Here is a 19,395-nt window from a genome sequence, read left to right as displayed (position 1 = left end):
CATAAACTGTGTTGCATGGGGAACATTATTTTATTTATGAGGTCATGTTGGGCATTACCAAGTGGTTTACTCTGATTATTTGTTTATAGTAGCTGCTTACAGTAAGTCACATGCTTGTTTGTGCAAACATGACTAACTGGGTCTCAACAGTGTTTACTCTTATATTTTTAAGTTATGGAGATTGCATCGAAACTTCTCAATGACAGGATGTCTCTGTTGACATTTACGTTATTTCCCATTTGCACATGGCTGAAGTAAAGATTTATAGAGAGAGCAAAAATAAAACATGTTTATAAACACTCTTGGGTAAATGTTGTCTCTATGTATGACTGTACAAAATGAAAAAAGTTTTTTGAGACACAGTGACATGTGTTATATATTATTGCATGTGTGAATGCTGTTGGCTTTGAAGCCCTGGCTGCTGTAGACCAGGAAACATCACTAGCACTAGGGCCATGTGGGACCTCTCCTTAAAAAAAATAAAAAGTTTAAGATTTTTTCACAGCCCATTGTAAGCAATCAGGCAAATAGTAGCTTGCAGTGGAGCAGTGCACACCTCTTTCCAGAAGGCAGAGAGCAATGCTCAGTCTACTGACAGGCGAGCCAGCAGACAAGAAGTCAGGACATATTTTCATAGCACTTACAGACGGCAGCGCCACCAGTGGGTCTTTCAAAGCCCACTTTCACTCTACTGGGTGTGATTGCTCCTGAATGCATTGAACTTCCTCTGTTACTGGCAGTGAAGACCCGCAGATGCACTCAACCACAGGCTTACTTTTCAGCTCTGAAACAGTCTCAGCATTCACACCAAAGCTGTACCCACAGGAAGAGAAAACACATGTTTTATTGACAGAGCTACAGGTGGTTTGAGTTTGAGCTGCTGCTGGACTAGAAGGGATTATTTTCTGTGTGGTGAGATTTGGTGTTTTTTAAGCCAGTATGTTGCCTATTGTTGTGGTAAGTTTTGCATCTGTCCTGCTGGGCTCACTTGAGGCTCAAGTGGCCCCACAGACTCAGGGGCAGAACCAGAGACAGGGCCAAGGACAGGGCAGCTCTGCCACCCCTTGGAGGCAGGTGATTCAGTGGGAGAACAATGGCCGGGTATTTAGCCTGCTAAACAGTGGAGCTGAATATGTACCTGCTGGGGCAGGAGCCCAGGACAGAGGACCCAGGGTGGTTGTGGCAGATTCTCGTCCACGCAGACCTCAAGGAGGAAATGTCCGCCGACAGGCTCCATCAAGAGGGTCTTCCGAGACTGTCCGTGGGCAGGCGAGGCACCCTTTTGGCTTTGGTCAAGTGCCTGATAACTGGAGACAAACTGCAACTAGCACCGGTGGGAGCCAGTTCCAGGGATCTTCTAGCACTCACTTCAGGCCATCTACAGGCTCTTCATCCTCATCCTCCTTTTCTTCTTCATCTTCTTATAATATACCGTCCTACCCACAAAACCCTTTTCCTCCACAGCCCCCCTTCCAACCAGTACCTTACGATCCTGGTTTTGGAGATGGACCAGTCAGGAGCTACGAGCCTCCCTTTCAGCCTGTTGTCGGTGGAGGGTATGGTGGTGGGGGCTACAGTGCCGGCCAGGCTTATACTGGAGGAGGATATGGAGGTGCTGTGGCCCCAGTGCTCCCAGGCTCCCCCTCTGATTTTACTGATGATAGTTACCGTTTTTATCAGTCCTACAGTTACGGGCCCAATCCTGTGGTGCCTGCACGTGCAGCCCAACCACCATTTACAGATGGTCTGGACCACAGATACACCCACAGTCTCTATAATGAGGAGAATGCTCCTGCTGTCCCTATCCCTGATGCTAACCAGGCTGCACCTGTGATAGTGGACAGGATAGGACAAGCCAGTCAACAGCCGGTCAGAAGCCCTCAGTATGAGCAGTTTCCTCCATTCGGAAGACCACAGCCACCCTTCTTACAGCCCATTCCTCCAGCCAGAAATTCTCCAAACTCTGCCCCTGAGAACCCCAGTATGAATGCTGGGAGTGTGTATCGACCTGAACAGAGAGGTACAGTAAGGTTTTTCTTTATTATTTTTATATTTGAACGTTTGTGAATACAATGTATCCTCTATTACTATATTTTGTTGAGGACATTGGCCTAAACTTTGACAATAGTGAAGGCTGTGAAACATGTATGTGCATATTTGGAGCAATGTGTTTGGCTTTCAAGAAAGTTCTCGTTCCTTTTCGGAAACAGGGACCATGTTCTCTTGTAGGCATTCACCCAAGGTATTTCTTTGGGGCAAAATAACAGAAAAGCTATCCATGTGATCTCTGTTTTTGCTGGACATAATGTATGAATTTGAAATATATAAAACAATGGAGCAGAGAGCTTACCCCCCACTAAAGTACACAATCATATTTTTCAAAAATTCTTCTCTCATGTTTGTCAGATATCTGAAGTAATAGGAATGAAACAGCTGCTTAAAATTTAACCTCCTTTTTAATTTACAAACACAGCAAAGTGGACGCAAGGTTCATCTTTTCCCACTTGTATGCTTATTGAAACCAGGTGTTGAGCAAGTCCTGCCAATACACAGAGAGCACACACAAGAACCACTGTGTTTCTGTGTGAAGAGTACTGTGCTACAAGAAAGTAGACTGTTTCATGTGGCATGTGGAGTTTGGTAATGTGGTGATGACCTCATATGGGGGCTGGTTACAGGGGTGTTGGTGGGCAGTGGCTGCCGCCTGGGCTTGAGGACACTAGAGGGGTAACAAGGGAGGGGGATGCAGTACTTACTCACTGAGGGGGAGGGGCGGGGTGGAAATTCCCAGTAACACATGGGGTCCATTGCTTCATCTACAGGAAATCAAAGAAATATTTTGTGAGAGTAAGAATGAGGAGTGTCAATACGTGCAGGGCAATGACTGGAAAAACCAAACGGATATAAAGAAGGCTGTTTCTTTCAATTTTTAGACAATTTTCTTATATATCACTGCGTTAAAAAGGGAGTTAACTATAAGTTTTTGTTACTGTGAATGAAAAGATCAACAATAAATACAAAGCTTCTTTGTGTTTTGAATGGAGACTGTGTCTGGTCTAAGCTCAGGAGATTCTCAGATATAAAGTGAAGCAGATTTAAATTTAGTTTTAAATTCATCATTCTTAATGTAGACCTAAAGCAGTCTTTCTAGTTTGTTGTATGCATTGAATCCATGATTCATTTAATACCCTGAGAGCTATTTCTACAGCACAAAAAGCCAGTATGTGTGCAAATACTTCCATGCTCGAAGTAATCACTGTGATAAAGATGCAGCCACTGTGAGCTGTTGAAAAGCTGTCATTTTTTATTGCACTGCTTCATGGCACTGTATTAAACTGTTACAGGACTGTAAAAACTATTGTGATTTATAATTTTAAAACTTACTCAAAAGTGAAGACAGGAGGTAAATATACTGCTGTTTTTAGATGCATTGTGTTGTGTGGTAGCCACAGCAGTAAACACATAAGAAACAATGACAAATAAAAGTAAACTTCTATTTCAGTGACCAGACTGTTTATTAAATCCTGGCAGAAAAAGGCCACTGCAGAAAAATATGTCTAAGCACAAATTACATAGGTGTAAGCTAGCAAGTATTAAGTTTAAAGCCATAAAACACATTTCAGTGCAGAGCTGCTGCCCATGGTTCCTAGACAATCACACACTGTAAATCTTGCTAGACACTCATAGCAAACTGCTGTAAGAGATAAAGAATACTCCACATACTACGATATTGTGCAGTATGTATCATGCGATCAAAGCATACTGTTTCTTTCATTTTCCATATCATATTTATGAAATTGGCATTAGTTACCAAGTTTGCAACTACTCTGACTTGAAAAGAAGTTCAAATGGTAATTTACTTATCTCCCACATTAGCTTTGCTGGCAAGGTTCTTTTGTTCATAAAATAAATAGAGTTTGTAATTGGACAGTGACCTCATGTTGGGTCTACATGACATGAGCTCAAAAAACAACTCTGTCTCATAGAAATCATACTGACAGATTACTAAATTGTTTTTTCCCCAGTTACATTGGAAAAAACTAAATCACTTCCTGGATGCTGTTCTTAGGCAACATTTATTTATCTGTCTCACTGGAGTGATAGGGAAGTGGTTGGGGTGGATGGTAGACATATAAAGCAACAGAGCCTGTGGTTAACATCCTGTCTCCCATCCAATAACTCCCCCCAACTTAAATTACATAGTTTGCTTATCCCTACCCTCTGATATGAGTTTCCTAAAACAGTGTCCATGTGGCAGAAAGTGTACTTTTGTCCCCATGGCTACGATAATAAACACACGGAGCCTGCCTGTGGCAGTAAAGTTAAGAAATGAGCATTAAAATAATTAAATTAAATTAATAGTAATAATTAGTTGTTGTTCTAAAACATGAAACAGGAAAGCTTTTACTCACAGATTTAAAGTTTTAGAGTTAGCATCGTGCAGAGTAATGCGGCTGCTCTCATGATGAGACTGGAGCTTCATTAGATCTTTAAGGACATTTTGATCCATGTGCCCGGTAAAAAAGACTATGAAAGTGTGTATTCCTTTTTGCAGTCATGGCAGTAATGTCTTAAGAAAATCCTACAGGTGTTATTAGAGAAAATCCAGACCAGAATCCTACATGGATTCCAAGTGTGCAACTGTGCAGTTCAACATGAACTAACCTATTAACTACAGTTGTCTCTTAATCATCTGGGACCTGACTCAAACAATCCTTATAATACCTGGCCCATAATTAAATATGGGTCAGGCATTTTAGTAGGAAGGAAATTAATTTGTGAGTTCTTTATAAGATGCTGCTGATTTAGATTTTTCATTGTACAATGATCTTGATGAACTCCACATCTTCAGATGTGTCAGCTCTCTGCAACTAACCAGCCTGCAGCTCAAAGACTGAGTATCTGGAGAGGGAGTCCTTGTGTATTTTATTATTTTATATTAGGTGGTATAAAAGTCTGGCAAGATTCAGTTTCTGCACTCTATGCCCCACTTAGAGTGTAATGTGTGGCTTTTTCAAATGCTGTTGAGAGCTGATCAGCTTTGGCTTTTCAATACACTTTATCCCTCTGAAAGAGACCCAATTTCATATTTCTACAGATTAGAGGGCAGAGAACAAAGCCTTCCATGGGTAGAGGGTTGAGAATACTTTTGGAAAACCTCTGTATTTCACACTGGTCTTACAGTGTTTACATGGGCTGTCTCAGGAAGCCTCCACATGTCCTATATGTCAGCTTCAGAGTGAGTTGTCGGATGGGATGTTTTCACAAGAGCCGCAAAGGCCAGTGTCCTTATTTAAACATGGAGTGGAGAGGGCACACTCACTTAGATGTTAAATGCAGGGCAATAAAGGAGGAAAGTTCCAACTGGTTTTAAAAAAAATCTAACCACTAGAGCTCTTCATGCTCATTCAAAATAAAAAGACAACAGACTGCAATTGCCCCTGTCCCGTTTTGATTTGCACGGTTATACACTGCAACATAAATTAAAGGTTATACATCATTTTTGTGATTTTACTAATGCACCCAGGCATATAGGTCAGACAGTTTGACTTCTAGTTGCTTGAACAAGCTCACATTAAAGCATGTCTGGCCTTTGTGAGCTCAACAGAGAGCGGTGATAAGCATTGCCAGAGACCCTTGCTTGCATGGCATTTACTTGGAACAGGACAGGCAGACATTCTCTGTGACAAGTCAGGCCTGCGTTTTCTGACAAACTTGGTCAGCAGCCCACTTTAAAAACAGCAGTGGTGTGAGATCACTGTTGTTTTGGTCTGGCAAACGACTGCTCTTTCTGTGTCTTTGTCTGGCTCTCTCGCTGTGTCTCTGTGCACCTATGTCTTTGTACATCAGCTTCAGCTGTGTCACTTGTTTGCAGAAACCAAAGTATGAAAACCACAGGCTCCAATGCATCAAACACTTTTGTGATACTGAAGCTCAGATATATCTGTTGGGAATTAGTTTATCCTTATCCCGAAAAAATATAGTCACTCGTGGAATGACACATTCATATTAAGATAAATGTCATAAAAGATCACATTAGCCAAGAAAGCAAGCAAGGTATTATTACATTATTGTATTATTTTATTCAGGCATAAAAACATACTTGGACAGTCAGATACACACACCACAGCAAAACGTTTGTTATATGTTTGTTATAAAGTTATATGTTTCTTTGGGTTTCATGAAATATATTAATATGTAACCTCCATGCTTTCTCACCGCAAAGTCACCCCTGTCCAAGAGGCCTGTGAGCAGAAGTGTCTCATGAAAAAACCATGATAATAATCTGGAATGCACAGTGATTAGTGGCCACTGGCTCATTCTAGAGTGACCTAGTCTTGAACTGTGTGTGTCCATCGCCCATCATATCATCCATCAGCACCATTATATTTACCAAGTAAGAAAAATTTGATGACAAATATGTGGAAAAGGTCATTGGTAATTTTGTGATGGGCTGGACTTCAGAGAGATCAAAGGTTGACCAGTCAGAAATTATCATCAATTATCAATCACTGACATTTTGATGATAAATGAATTTATAGCACCTTTTATCTATTTTTAATTACACTACATAACATTTATACTTATATATTTATAAGATGAATGTATAAAGGATAAGCTGTCTGTCTATGGTTTCAGGTTTGCCTGACCTTGTTCCTGATCCCAACTATGTCCAGGCTTCCACATACATTCAGAGAGCCCACATGTATTCTCTTCGCTGTGCTGCTGAGGAAAAATGTCTGTCAAGGTAAAACCAGTCGAAGATGTCCTTTACTGTGTTGTATTTATCTATTCATTTCTCATTTTAATGAGTTCAGCAAAATCTTAAGGGCAGAATCGTAGGTCATAAATGTTTACAAGACATTCAAGTCATGTAAATTTCAGTCTTCTGCCTTTAGTAACCCTGTAATGGTGTTCTATCCAGGTTATACCGTGCTTTGGATCAACAAGATTTTTATGAAAGACTCAAAGGTTTTTATAGACTTTTTCACTTTTGGGTATCATTATCCTCAACTCTAATCTATCCTTCTGGATTATTCTCATTCTATGTATTAATATCTGAAAGAAATAATGGAAAAAGTTGACCAGTAGGACAAAATAGGTGAACTAAATCTTGGCCACCTTATAGACCACCACCAGTATACAGTACAGGCTGTTTTTAGTTTCATTTCTATGTGTTGGCTGACAGCATCCTCTGAGCCCTGGGCCTGGGCCCTTTGACTGCCTCTGCACTAAGGACAGTATTGAAATGATGGAAGTGTCCTGTCCCCACGGCTGCTCTGTTTGCCCTCTTCCCATCACAAGCACAGCCATCCCTCAAAGCCCTTTCATATCCTGTCTGAGTTTGCAGCAATCACCGACAGATGGGCTGTTGTAATTTGCCATACACTCCAATGTCAACAACAGCCACAAGACAAATGGCTTAGATCTTCAGTGGTATTGTGAACTTGAGGTTGTGCCTTCTTTTTTCAGACTAAAAAGTGAATCGAACAACAGAGTGTTCCCTCTTCCCATACTGAGACATTGTGTTTGGAGAAATTGTTGTAATCTGTCGAATGAATTATTTAGATATACTCCTGCCTCCATGTCTTTCCAGACCTGTTCTTTCTTCTTGTCTTGTCGTAGAAATGCAAACCAGACGCGCTAACATTCTTGACTTTTGTTTGACTTTTTGCAGTCACTTGTGCAGTGTCCTTCACTAATGTTTTTTGTTTTCATATATGTGTCTGCATTCAGCTCTGCCTACAGTTCTGAGACCACCGACTATGATGTAAGGGTTCTGCTGCGTTTCCCCCAGAGGGTGAAAAATAAGGGCACCGCCGATTTCATGCCTAACAGGCCACGTCACACCTGGGAGTGGCATAGCTGTCATCAGTAAGTACTTCATATAAAACAGATGTTACACAAGGAACGAGTTATGATTGATGCCAATCATATCAACAATCTGTATTGTGCATGTACAGAACACCTCTACATCCAGGAACATAGATCTAGCAATTATTATCTCAGTATGGGGATTTGGATTTTACCCAATCTAAGAACCTCATTAAATGGCCTCATATATACTGTAGATAAACACCACAAGAGCAAAATGCTTTAGTACATGGTTTAGATGTTGTCCTAGTTCATATAATTGTGGCCCATTTCCATGAGTGAAAGTTTGATAATAACATTTAAGAAAATGCCTGGCTGATTTTCTCCATAAAGCCAAACTTTTCCTTACCCTAACCAAGTGCTATGAGTGCCTAAACAACCATCCAATTGATTAAAACCATTAGTCACAATAACTGGATATTGTACTGCATCAGATTTAAGTTAATTAACGCTAAATAACACCTTTCTTCTTTATGTTGATAGGAAACATAATTCAGTTTTACAGACGTTTTCTTTTTTTTTTATGAGAGGAGTTTTGCCAGCACTCAGTGATTTCTCAGCAACAAGCCTTGAAGTCCACCTCCTGTAAGTTGAAATAATGCATGTCAGTGTTAATAAATGAGAATGCAGAGTCAGGGTATAGACCAATACACTTTGCAGTTCTTGTAACACAACATAATGACATACTGTTGTGGATCTGATCAATTTAGAAAGCAGTTTTCACATTGCATCTTCCTCAGTAGACATATTTTAGATGGTTCAGTAAGGCAGTAGTGGTTCAGATCTCCAGGGAACTGCTGATGAGGTGACTTTGAGGGCACAGTCATTGTATTATGACAAAATATTCCATGTAGACTGACTCTTATCTCAATTTCAGCAAGTTCATCCTCTGACGTTAGTGCCAGGCTTGCTCTACTATCCTCATCTTAGAGGAATGTTGACTGGCTGTGAGGAGATTGGCAGTGTTGTTGCTGCCTGACATCAGTCTACATTTACACAGCGGTTCCCAGGAGGCAGAAAACCAATGCAATCATCCCACTGGCTCTATGATCAGAATGACAAATCCATTCGTTTTTCCTGTCAATCTGTGACACCAGATCATACAGCATGATCGTGTAGATACGGGTTATGGGGACAGAGTGTTTCGTTACAAAGAAATTTTTTTAGAGGAAAAAAAATCTCCAACCCAGATTCTCACAGTATGCTTTCCTGCCTCACATTTTTTTAGTTGTGTAGTTGACAGTTTTGCTTTTCATTACATTCACCACTACCATTTTCACTTGACTATTAGAAGAACATTATCTTTATCGGTACTATGTGCTGTAATATGCACTGCCCATTCAAAAAATTTTATCACCTGGATTTAACTAAGCAAATAGGGGAGAGCCTCCCATTGGATTATTACTGAATGCAGTGAGTAGCTTCTCATTTCTTAGACAACCATATCAGAAGACATATCCTGTGGTCATGAAAAAGATATTAATCTGTTTCAGAAGAGTCAAATTATTGGCATAAATAAAGCAAAGAAAACATCTAAGGAGATTGATGAAACTACTAAAACTGGGTCACAAACTGTCCCATGGAAGAAGGTCATGTGGTCTGATGAGTCCAGATTTACCCTGTTCCAGAGGGATGGACTCATCCGGGTAAGAAGAGAGGTGCGTGAAGTGATGCACCCATCATGCCTAGTGCTTACTGTACAAGCCTGTGGTGTCAGTGCTATGATCTGGGGTTGCTGCAGTTGGACAGGTCTAGGTTCAGTAACGTTTTGTGCCCAAAGAATGAGGTCAGCTGACTACCTGAATATACTGAATGGCCAGGTTGTTCTATCAGTGGATTTTTTCTTCCCCGAGGTCACGGGCATATTCCAAAAAGACAATGGCCTAAATTGTGAAAGAGTGGTACAGGGAGCATGACACATAATTTTCACAAATACGTTGTCCACCACAGAGTCCAAACCTTAACCCAACTGAGAATCTTTGTAGTGTGTTGGAGAAGTTTGCACTTTGCATGGCGGTCTGATTCTTCAAACATCAAAACAAGATCTTGGCTAAAATGGATGCAACTCTGGACGAGAATAAATGTTGAGACATTGCAGAAGCTTATCAAAAATAATGCCACGGCAAATGTGGGCTGTAACCAAAGCTAAAGGCGGGCCAACGAAGTATCAGTGTGTGACTTCTTTTTTGGACTGGCAGTGTATATAGGAATTTGTGTATTTTATATGTAGGAGGACACAGAATGCCTTGCCACTTGCTAATCATTACAGGAAGCACAGGGGGTCATCAAAAGTATTTTTTTTTTCTTTTTACGTTAGAAAAATTAAAGTAATTTATTTCAGCTAACTATTTGGAGCTTTGTACAGTAGTTTGGACATACCTCACCATATCCTGGTTGCATTTCTTTATAAGCAAATCTCAGAACACCTCTTATTTGTCCTCAAAGATTCCACTGTGGTCCTTTATGTTTTGCAACCTGAGGTCCGATGCGAGAATCTTTTAAAATCTTTCTTGCTGCAACACAAGTGGAAAATGACTCATGACAATGAAGAAGGCCTGGAATGTTTTGTACATTTTGATTAAAAGTTACTCTTGTTAAACCAGTTACGTGTGCTTCCAGTACTACATTCTCTTTAGTTGACATAGTCAGTGAGGGGATCCAGGAATCCAAGGAGGCAGGGGACCCTTCCAGGCATCTTGTAGCCCAGCACCTCCCACTCTCAATCTTTTTCTTTTCTTTTCACTCTCATTCTTTCTTTTTCACACACACATATGCACATACTGTATACACTAGATAATCATCTCAAGACTGCCACAGAAATGTGTGCCAGTTTTGGAAACACAAACAAAGACTGTGCTTTAACTTCCCAGGCTCTCCATTCCCCACCCTGTTTTATACATATATGTGAATATATTTACACATAAATGGTACAACTTGTATAACCATGTCCCCTTAGTAATAGAAGTCTATAAATAAACACACAGTACACTAGCATGTTAACAGGTACAAGAGAGTAATTCATGCCCATGTTTATAACAATGATACTGTTAAGCTTCAGATAACAACAGACAGGTTTCTACCTGAGAGAAATGACTATTTGGTTGCCCTTTCCATGGAAAGAATGACACCTCAAATGGTCACTTGCTCCATCAGAGGAAAGTATCCTCTTTCCATTTCAAGTCATCCTTTAGACTTTAATGACTGTTCCTGTAAAAGCTGTTGCTGTGTTGAAACATGGGCCATGAAATAAAACGAAAGGACAATATTTATATAGTCTGAGTTTGTCTCACTCTAGGTAATCCAGGGTTTACATAACCTGCTAAAATAACTTAGGTGAATAGCATCTAAGTACTCTATGCAACACAATTTAGATATCAAAAGAATATGGAAATAAATACTTTCAATAACTGAGAGACATTGTGTTTAATTATATCATTTCAAGTTATTGCCCCATTTCAAAACATTGTCTTGTTGCATTAACCTGACAATAATAACAGAGTCTAGGAGACATTTTCTTCAAGTATCCTCTGCCTTGGAGCTGTATGTCTCCAGAGTGCAGTTACTGGTTCTACTAACCTGCCAAGTGTTTTTGCTGCTTGTTGCCATTGTTTAATTGTTGTTGTTGTTGCTTGCTGTTCTTTCCCCTCACCTTTCCACTCACCAAAACTAGTCGAGGCACCACCCACCCTGAGCCTGGTTCCGGTGGAGGTCTCTTCCTCTAAAGGGAGTTTTTCCTCTCCACTGTCGCCTATAGTGCTGCTTAAGTGGGGTTGTTGGGTTTTCTATATAATTCTGTACACAGCTATTTTTTTCTAAGGTCTGAAACCTAAAACATTGTAAAGTGCCTTGAGATAACATCTGTTGTGATTTTGCACTATACAAATAAAAATGAATTGAATTGAAAATAATATGCATACTGTATGTTGCTATCAAGAATGACTGCCACATGCCTATCACCAACATTATAAATGTGGTACTTATTGTTAAGCTGCTGCTTTAGTTTACAATACATAAAATAAAACAAATTCGTAGAAAATCGTACATTTGGGATGTACCAATTTACTATGCATTAGTTGACATGTCTATGTCTATGTCTATGATATGTCTGCGAATGTTCCACACTGTTACCTGCTATATTCACACATGTCATCATATAGAAAATACATGGACTTTGTACTATGGGACTTGCAGGATAAAGTCAGTTTTAAATCTAGGAAAACTAACTTCTTCTCTTTTATCATATAGGCATATGCCTATATAATAAAAAGAGACACAAAATGATGACAAAATATAGAAGCTTTTCCTATCCACCCAGAATTATGTTGTAAATTTGCTCGATGGAAAGGCAGGATACTCTTTTTACTATCTTCTATGTGCACAACAGGCACAAAAGGTTTGGCATTTGGGAGAGGTCCTTCTCACTGACACTGTCACTCTCTTAGAGTTGGTTCTTACTTGGTTCATATGCTGGTTGATCAGTGGCCATGTTTTTCCAGGCTTTCCTAAGCTGCTAAAGTTGTGCAAACACACAAAACACACTGCAACAAATGCAAAATACCCTCTTGCACTGGTACACACAGATATGTACACAATGCTCACACAGATATATGTATTTTTATCTGTGTGCACACACACACACACACAAACATGTCTTTTTATCTTTGTGGGGAAACTTATTGACATAATGCATTCCCTAGATTTTTACCCTAATTCTAACCCTAAAACCTGGTCTTAACCCCTAAACGCTCTTTGAGGACTGCCTAAATATTCTCACAAAACCAAAATGTCCTCGATCTGTGAGGGGAAAAAAGTCAGTCCTCACTGTGTATTAAATAGAAGAAATCACACACACAAACATGCACAAAGTGTACACACTTTCATGCATGAACCCCTCTGATCTTGCCGACTGATACAAACTAATTAACAGCATTCATACATCATCAGGGTGTTAATGTGCTTCAGTAAGACTTCATTGGTAATATGAGTTTTTAGTTTATTTGGTCTTTTGGTACTTGATATGTTCAATCAACGTACAACATCACTTACAAAGGCGTTAACAGATGAGGTCAACAGGTTGTGTATACAGCATATACTGTTAAAGTTTCACTTTACCTAGGATATAGTAAATAGAAAAAAAATGGCCTAGTCACCTACAATGAATTCTGCTTAACTTAAGGTGCTAACACCAAATACATTCCAGCTTGGTAACAGAACATTTAAGGAGACATTTATGTTAAAGCCAAACTGAGCCAACTGAAAAATTGCATTAAGACCTACAATGCGAACATATCCTTAGATAAAAGTTTGCAATTCTTCTGTTTCACAATGTAACTTGAAAAGTATCTGAAAGTTTGAATGCATTCATTAAATCAAAAATTTGCTTTGTTTTATGGTTATAACACAGAAACTACCTTTTTTTTCAGGTAATTTCGAAACTATCATCTGTGTGCTTCAGATAACATATCTAGAAAAATCCATTGTTAATATCTAGTTATTACTCTTGTTATTAGTTTGGCAATTATCATGGTTTTACCTTGTCATATTACCCCTCGCACCTTGTTTGAACTCCACGCTCAGCCTTTTGCTTCTTCCGACAGGCACTACCACAGCATGGATGAGTTCAGCCATTATGATTTACTGGAGGTCAGCACTGGCCGTAAAGTGGCAGAGGGACACAAGGCTAGCTTCTGTCTGGAGGACACCACCTGTGACTTTGGTCACTTGAAGCGCTACGCCTGCACTGCTCACACTCAGGTAATATACAAATGATGACACATGATTGATTTCCATTGATTTTCTAATTGTTTTTTAATTGGTGGTCACCGGTAACATTTTACACCTACTTTTACCCAGTGCTTTATGAACCACTGAGCCATATCCAGCAATTCTTTCATATTATAGCTTTGCTATTGTACGTTAGTATGTCTGTGAAAATAGACTCAGCTAAGAAATATTATAAATACATCACAATTTGCAACTGCAACTATGTTTTTTTCCAGGAATAATAACCAAGTCGTTATTATATGAACAGTTGGATTTTATTCACTGCTGACGTAGTATGCAACATATTAATGCAAATATTGTCTGTGATCATTGACTTAAAATTACTTTGTTTGACTAAGATCAGTGTATTTTAATAGACCCTATTCTCCCCTCTGTTCAGGGTCTGAGCCCAGGCTGCTACGATACTTATAATGCTGATATTGACTGCCAGTGGATCGATATCACAGACGTCCAACCTGGAAACTACATACTGAAGGTAAGAGTCAAGTGAGAAGCCTGCTGTGCATTGACGTGGCTAGTGTATAAACAGCACAGGGTCACGTTTCATTGAAGACCGAGGGGGTTCAGGCCACCAAAACAAATTGATCTGGGGTATGAAAGAGTAATAAAGTAATGAATGTTTTAAAACTGTACTAAAAAACTGTAAAGCTGGAAGGTGCAACACATCATGGCTCAGTACCACAAGCATTAGCACAATTGTGTGTATTTTTAATTTGTATTTCTTCTTGCCAGTATGGTTTCAAGATATATAGTACATTCTAAAGATGTATGATTATGTTCAATACTATTTATTCAAAAATATCTATTAATGCTACTTAATTCATATACATATTCAAAATACATTATTTTTGAAGCCTTATTGCTTAACTGAGATTTTGTAAATATGGTGAATTCTAATTTCTAATAGTAATGTTTCTCTCCTTTCTGTCTCCAGCTCCAGGTTAATCCCAAGTTCTTGGTTCTGGAATCAGACTTTACCAACAATGTGGTCAGGTGTAACATTCACTACACGGGGCGATTTGTCAGAACAACCAACTGCAAACTATCACAGTAAGTAAAACATAATGCAGTGTTTTTTTAATCACATAGTTGATCTGTTATTTTATTGGAAGGTTTATCATTCAATTTGTAATGCTCTCAAAATCGTCCACCTGTTTGTACAATTAAACCCTGGGCAATTTTCAGATATTATGTTTTTGTAGAAACTGTAAATCAGGGTGACAGCTAAATGCAGTTTTATTGAGAGCCTTGTAGTGGTTTGTATTACTTAGTGTACTTAATGGGTTCCAGGCTGAAATATTTGATGGTTTAATTGATGGTTTAATGACTTATGTTATCCAGTTAGGCTTAATAGCCTCTAAAACTTTCATATTTTCCCTCGAAGGGAGATGTCAATGTGTTGAACTTTTCAATAGGGCTATTAGGAAGTATATCATGGCACTCACAATTACTATTATATCCTCTTGAAAAGCCTTTATGCAGAGAGTGGATACACATAAGCAAAGCATCATTAGGTTCAAGTGCCCCAACCAGTCTCACTCAGTTTCACTGGTACAGTGAAATTTCCACTTAGAAACACATATGCCTAAGTATTTGCAAAGTATTTGTAATTTTTTGTTTCTGTTTAAATAACACAAATGATATAGTGGTTTAAAATATTTTAAAGCAATTTCTTGTTTTAACCATGATTTTATGGTCTATTATGTTGTGTTATGATAGCTCCCTTCATTCTTTCCTCATTCCAGGCTTATGTCTTCCCTGTAGTTTCCTCTTGGTTTTTCACTCCCTCTTGAGGCTGTTTTCTGGTTGCCACTCTATTCTGCTATCACGAATTAAACAATGTGATGACGAGTTCTGTAAGCGTGTACATCAGCAAGCACAAACAGTGCTACTTAATTAGAATCAAAATCATTAATCTTTACTCACAAGCTGGTTACATGTCCCTTTTAATCAGGTTATATCAAGACACTGGTGCTATACTTCCTTTCAACAGTTATAATTATTGTTCCAATTTCTCTTAATCATGCTGTTCCAAATTACCAAACCATGTTGAAAAGCCTGAATTACTCTGCCAAGGGTGGTACCTTAAGTAGCCATTCATGATTTAAACAAAAAAACCAGGTTGATGCAAAGCCAGTAGAACATAATCATAAACTGTGTCAACAACACGACTGACGGTTATGTCACCAAATAAATGACTACAGTTTTCTGCTGCCTTCATCCAAGTAGTTGAACATCGCAGCAGTGCTTCCAATCCTCTAAAGTAGTGATATGTCTGATCGCTTAAGCACGTTGCTCAAACTAAGCACAATGTGACAGCAATCATTGACACTCTGAACACAATGTTTGACAACTCTGCTTGACTTCAAATCACGACATAAAAACTGGTCCTCTGTTTTGCTTATTTGTTGTCGCAATAAAACACCAAATTTCAAACTCCTTACATCCGCCTTGGCCCACAGGCGGTGGGGCAAACCTGCCTCACCTCTGACACTACTTTTCGAGGCGGCTTAAAGGAGGGTCGCCAAGGGGCTAATGTCACCTGACTTCTCATCTGGCTCCTTTGCTCTCAGTGCCATTTGGTGGTGGTCATTCACAGTTTTGGATGTTTGAGACTTTTGCTTAGCTTTGTCATCACAGTGAGAACAGCGAGCAGCTATACAATGGTCAACAAGAAAAACAGATAAAATGTAAACACAAAGAACTTTGCATGTGCTGTGCATGTAAAAGTTTTTCTACATTTTTACATACAACATGAGTTGCAGTATCACAGTGCGTTTTACAAAAGTGTTATTTGTTGTCTATTTATTTTACAGGTCTTGATCAGACACTGGAAGGCTGCCACACTAGAGTGACCCTGATTGCTATTCCATTGAAATGTGAATGGAATTCATTTGTTGTTGGTTTATTTGAGGTTGGTTTTTTTACTATTTTGTGCTGTTTTTGGATCCTGGGCCCATGACAAGCAAGAGTTGCACAAGCGCTGATGAGAATGTAGGGGTCTTCAAAACACAACCATACACAAACAACGCTGCATAATACATATTGAACATACATATCACAATAATGAACCAGCAGTTTAGTTCTTCAAAGTCTACTGTCCTACCAACTATATTTCTCATATTGCACCACTATCAGTCTGGTTGGTTACATGCTAGAATGAACACAAACATTAAGAGTTGTTTTGTTATAAATAAACTGTAAAATGGTGCCGGTGCAGAAATGAGTGGTTCTAGACAAATCAGGGTTCAGCTGCAACCCAACAAATAAAATTCGGGGTAAAAGTCCACCCAGGTGTAATCAGCCGTGCAGTTCGACAGACAGAGATGCCCAGTGACTCAGAAGAACTATAATGTGTTAGTGTTTTTTTTTTTCTTCCATTGCCTCAGTGGGTCATGCCGGGATACTGTGATTTTCGGGGCACATCCTGTTTAATGTTGTGTTAACAGGAAGACAGCAGGTCATATTTGCATTTGTCAGCTCCATCAAATTGAAATTCAGCATGCTGGGCGCTCAACTTCTCCAAATCCTTGCATGTCCCCATTCGTCCTTTTTTATTTCAATAAAACAGGAACAGGAAGCTCAGCTGGCAGAAAAGGGTGCTCTTCAGAAAACAAGACTCACAGTGTATAAGCTGTATGTTTACATTGTCTTAGGGTCTCTTCTTCAACTACCAACACTGGTCAGGTGGCACATACGTCATCTATACCTTCTGAAGAATATAAGTATACAAATCTTCCATTGATGTATGACTAATGATGGAGATCATTTTGTTTTAAGTGATTGTACTTTGTTTATCCATTTTGACCTGTTACTGTATTTTTTTTAAAAATTGCATTTATATATTTTCTATTCTTCATAATCAGATTTATTCAAATAGTACGCATTGTTGGAAAAAGCACTACTGCTACAGACTTATCACGCAGAGTGTCAGAAAACAATCTCTACCTACCTCTCCATTTGAACGAGATGTTGTTTCCTGTTGGCTTCCACTGGGCATCCCTGCAATGGCATCCAACCACTCTGTTGCAGCACACAGCTAAAATCCTCAAATCTACTGAATTTGTGAAAAAATGCACAACTTGGGAAGCAAACAAAGACTTAATCCAAATCACTTGAAGTTATAGTATAGTCCTTAAAATTTCAGCCCAGGTAGGATTGGTGACATTTGTGGTTACTGGTGGTAACATAAAGTGCAGTTTAATACTAGACGTTCTGACAACAGCATACACTCGGTCCTTTTTGTAGATAAATTGTTCACCAGAAGAGCAAATTGTCTGTTTACACTATGTTGTAAAACATATGTTTTTATAAGGCAGCTCACCTCACAGCTAGAAGTACCTGGATTCGAATCCAGCAAGTGCTTTTCTGTGTGGAATTTGAATGTTGTTACCATGCAAGTCCAAAGACATGCATTTGAAGTTAATTGGTGACTCTAAATTGCCCATATGTGAATGTGAATGGGCCCTGTGATAGACTGGTGACCTGTCCAGGGTGTACCCCACCTCTTAGCGAATTAGGGCTGGGACAGACTCCAGCACCTCAGTAAAGCAGATAGGATCAGGGATGAATAGATGTTTTTGCAAAGACGTCAGTCAATAATTGGTCGTGTGCTATGAGCCATCATCACCAGTAACTTTCCTCATAACAGCAGAGCACAGTAACAGGAGGAGTTGGACTTGTGGACTTGTACGACCTACATTACCTGCAGCTCTTCGCCTAACACCTCACTGTGGCTGGTTAATCTTGTTCTAACTCTTCCTGCAGTACTTAAGAAACAAACTACACAAGGAATTGATTGTTGTCTTGCTTCTTGCATGTAAAGGCAAAATGAAGTGCAGAAATAGTGAATGCTTTCTGATTTAGAAAGATTATTACAGAATCAAAATGTGCAAGTATTGATCAGAGATGGTAGAAAAAATGTCTCTTCCTAAAGACTATTACTTATTTTATATATATATATATATATATATATATATATATATATATATATATATATATATATATATATACAGCCTGTCCAAAAAAAGAAAAAAGTCACCACCTGGATTTAACTAAGAAAATAGCTAAGAGCCTGCCATTAGAGAAATACTGCATGAATGATTATTTTTTTAGCTGCTAACAAGTTTTTTAACCCTAACTGATGCAGTGAGTAGCTTCTCACTGCATCAAACAACCATTCTTAAACAACCATGTCGGTAAGACACATCCTGTGGTTGTGGAAAAGATGTTAATCTGTTTCAGAAGCGAAAAAAATTATAGCCATGAGACAAGTTAAGAAAACATCTAAGGAGATTGATGAAACTACTAAAACTGGGTTAAGAACTGTCCAATGGAAGAAGGTCGTGTGTTCTGATGAGTCCAGATTTACCCTGTTCCAGAGTGATGGATGCATCAGGGTAAGAAGAGAGGCAGGTAAAGTGATGCACCCATCATGCCTACTGTAGTGTCTACCATACAAACCTGTGGTGGCAGTGTTATGATCTGGGGTTGCTGCACTTGGTCAGGTCCGGGTTTAGCAACGTTATGCGTCCAAACAATGAGGTCAGCTGACTACCTGAATATAATGAATGACCAGGTCATCCTATGAGTGGATTTTTTTTCTTCCCTGAGGTCATGGGGATATTTCAAGATGACAATGTCAGAATTTATCAGGCTCAAATTGCGAAAGAGTGGTTCAGGGAATATGGCACATAATTTTCACACATTGATTGGCCACCACAGAGTCCAGACCTT

General features: G+C 39.2%; 1 protein-coding gene across 1 annotated transcript; it reads left to right on the top strand.

Annotated features, from left to right (window-relative positions):
- Window positions 1-540: 540 nt before the first annotated feature.
- Window positions 541-18,857, top strand: loxl1 (lysyl oxidase-like 1). The gene is made up of 7 exons (XM_026378459.1): window positions 541-2,020; window positions 6,640-6,748; window positions 7,738-7,875; window positions 13,473-13,629; window positions 14,039-14,134; window positions 14,594-14,709; window positions 16,476-18,857. Exons 1-7 carry the CDS (start codon window positions 940-942, stop codon window positions 16,480-16,482), a joined length of 1,704 nt encoding a protein of 567 aa, XP_026234244.1. The 5' UTR covers window positions 541-939; the 3' UTR covers window positions 16,483-18,857.
- Window positions 18,858-19,395: the final 538 nt, after the last annotated feature.

The sequence above is a fragment of the Anabas testudineus genome, chromosome 3 (assembly GCF_900324465.2).
Source record: "Anabas testudineus chromosome 3, fAnaTes1.2, whole genome shotgun sequence".
Lineage (NCBI taxonomy): Eukaryota > Metazoa > Chordata > Actinopteri > Anabantiformes > Anabantidae > Anabas > Anabas testudineus.
This window is presented reverse-complemented; position numbering and strand designations above follow the sequence as displayed.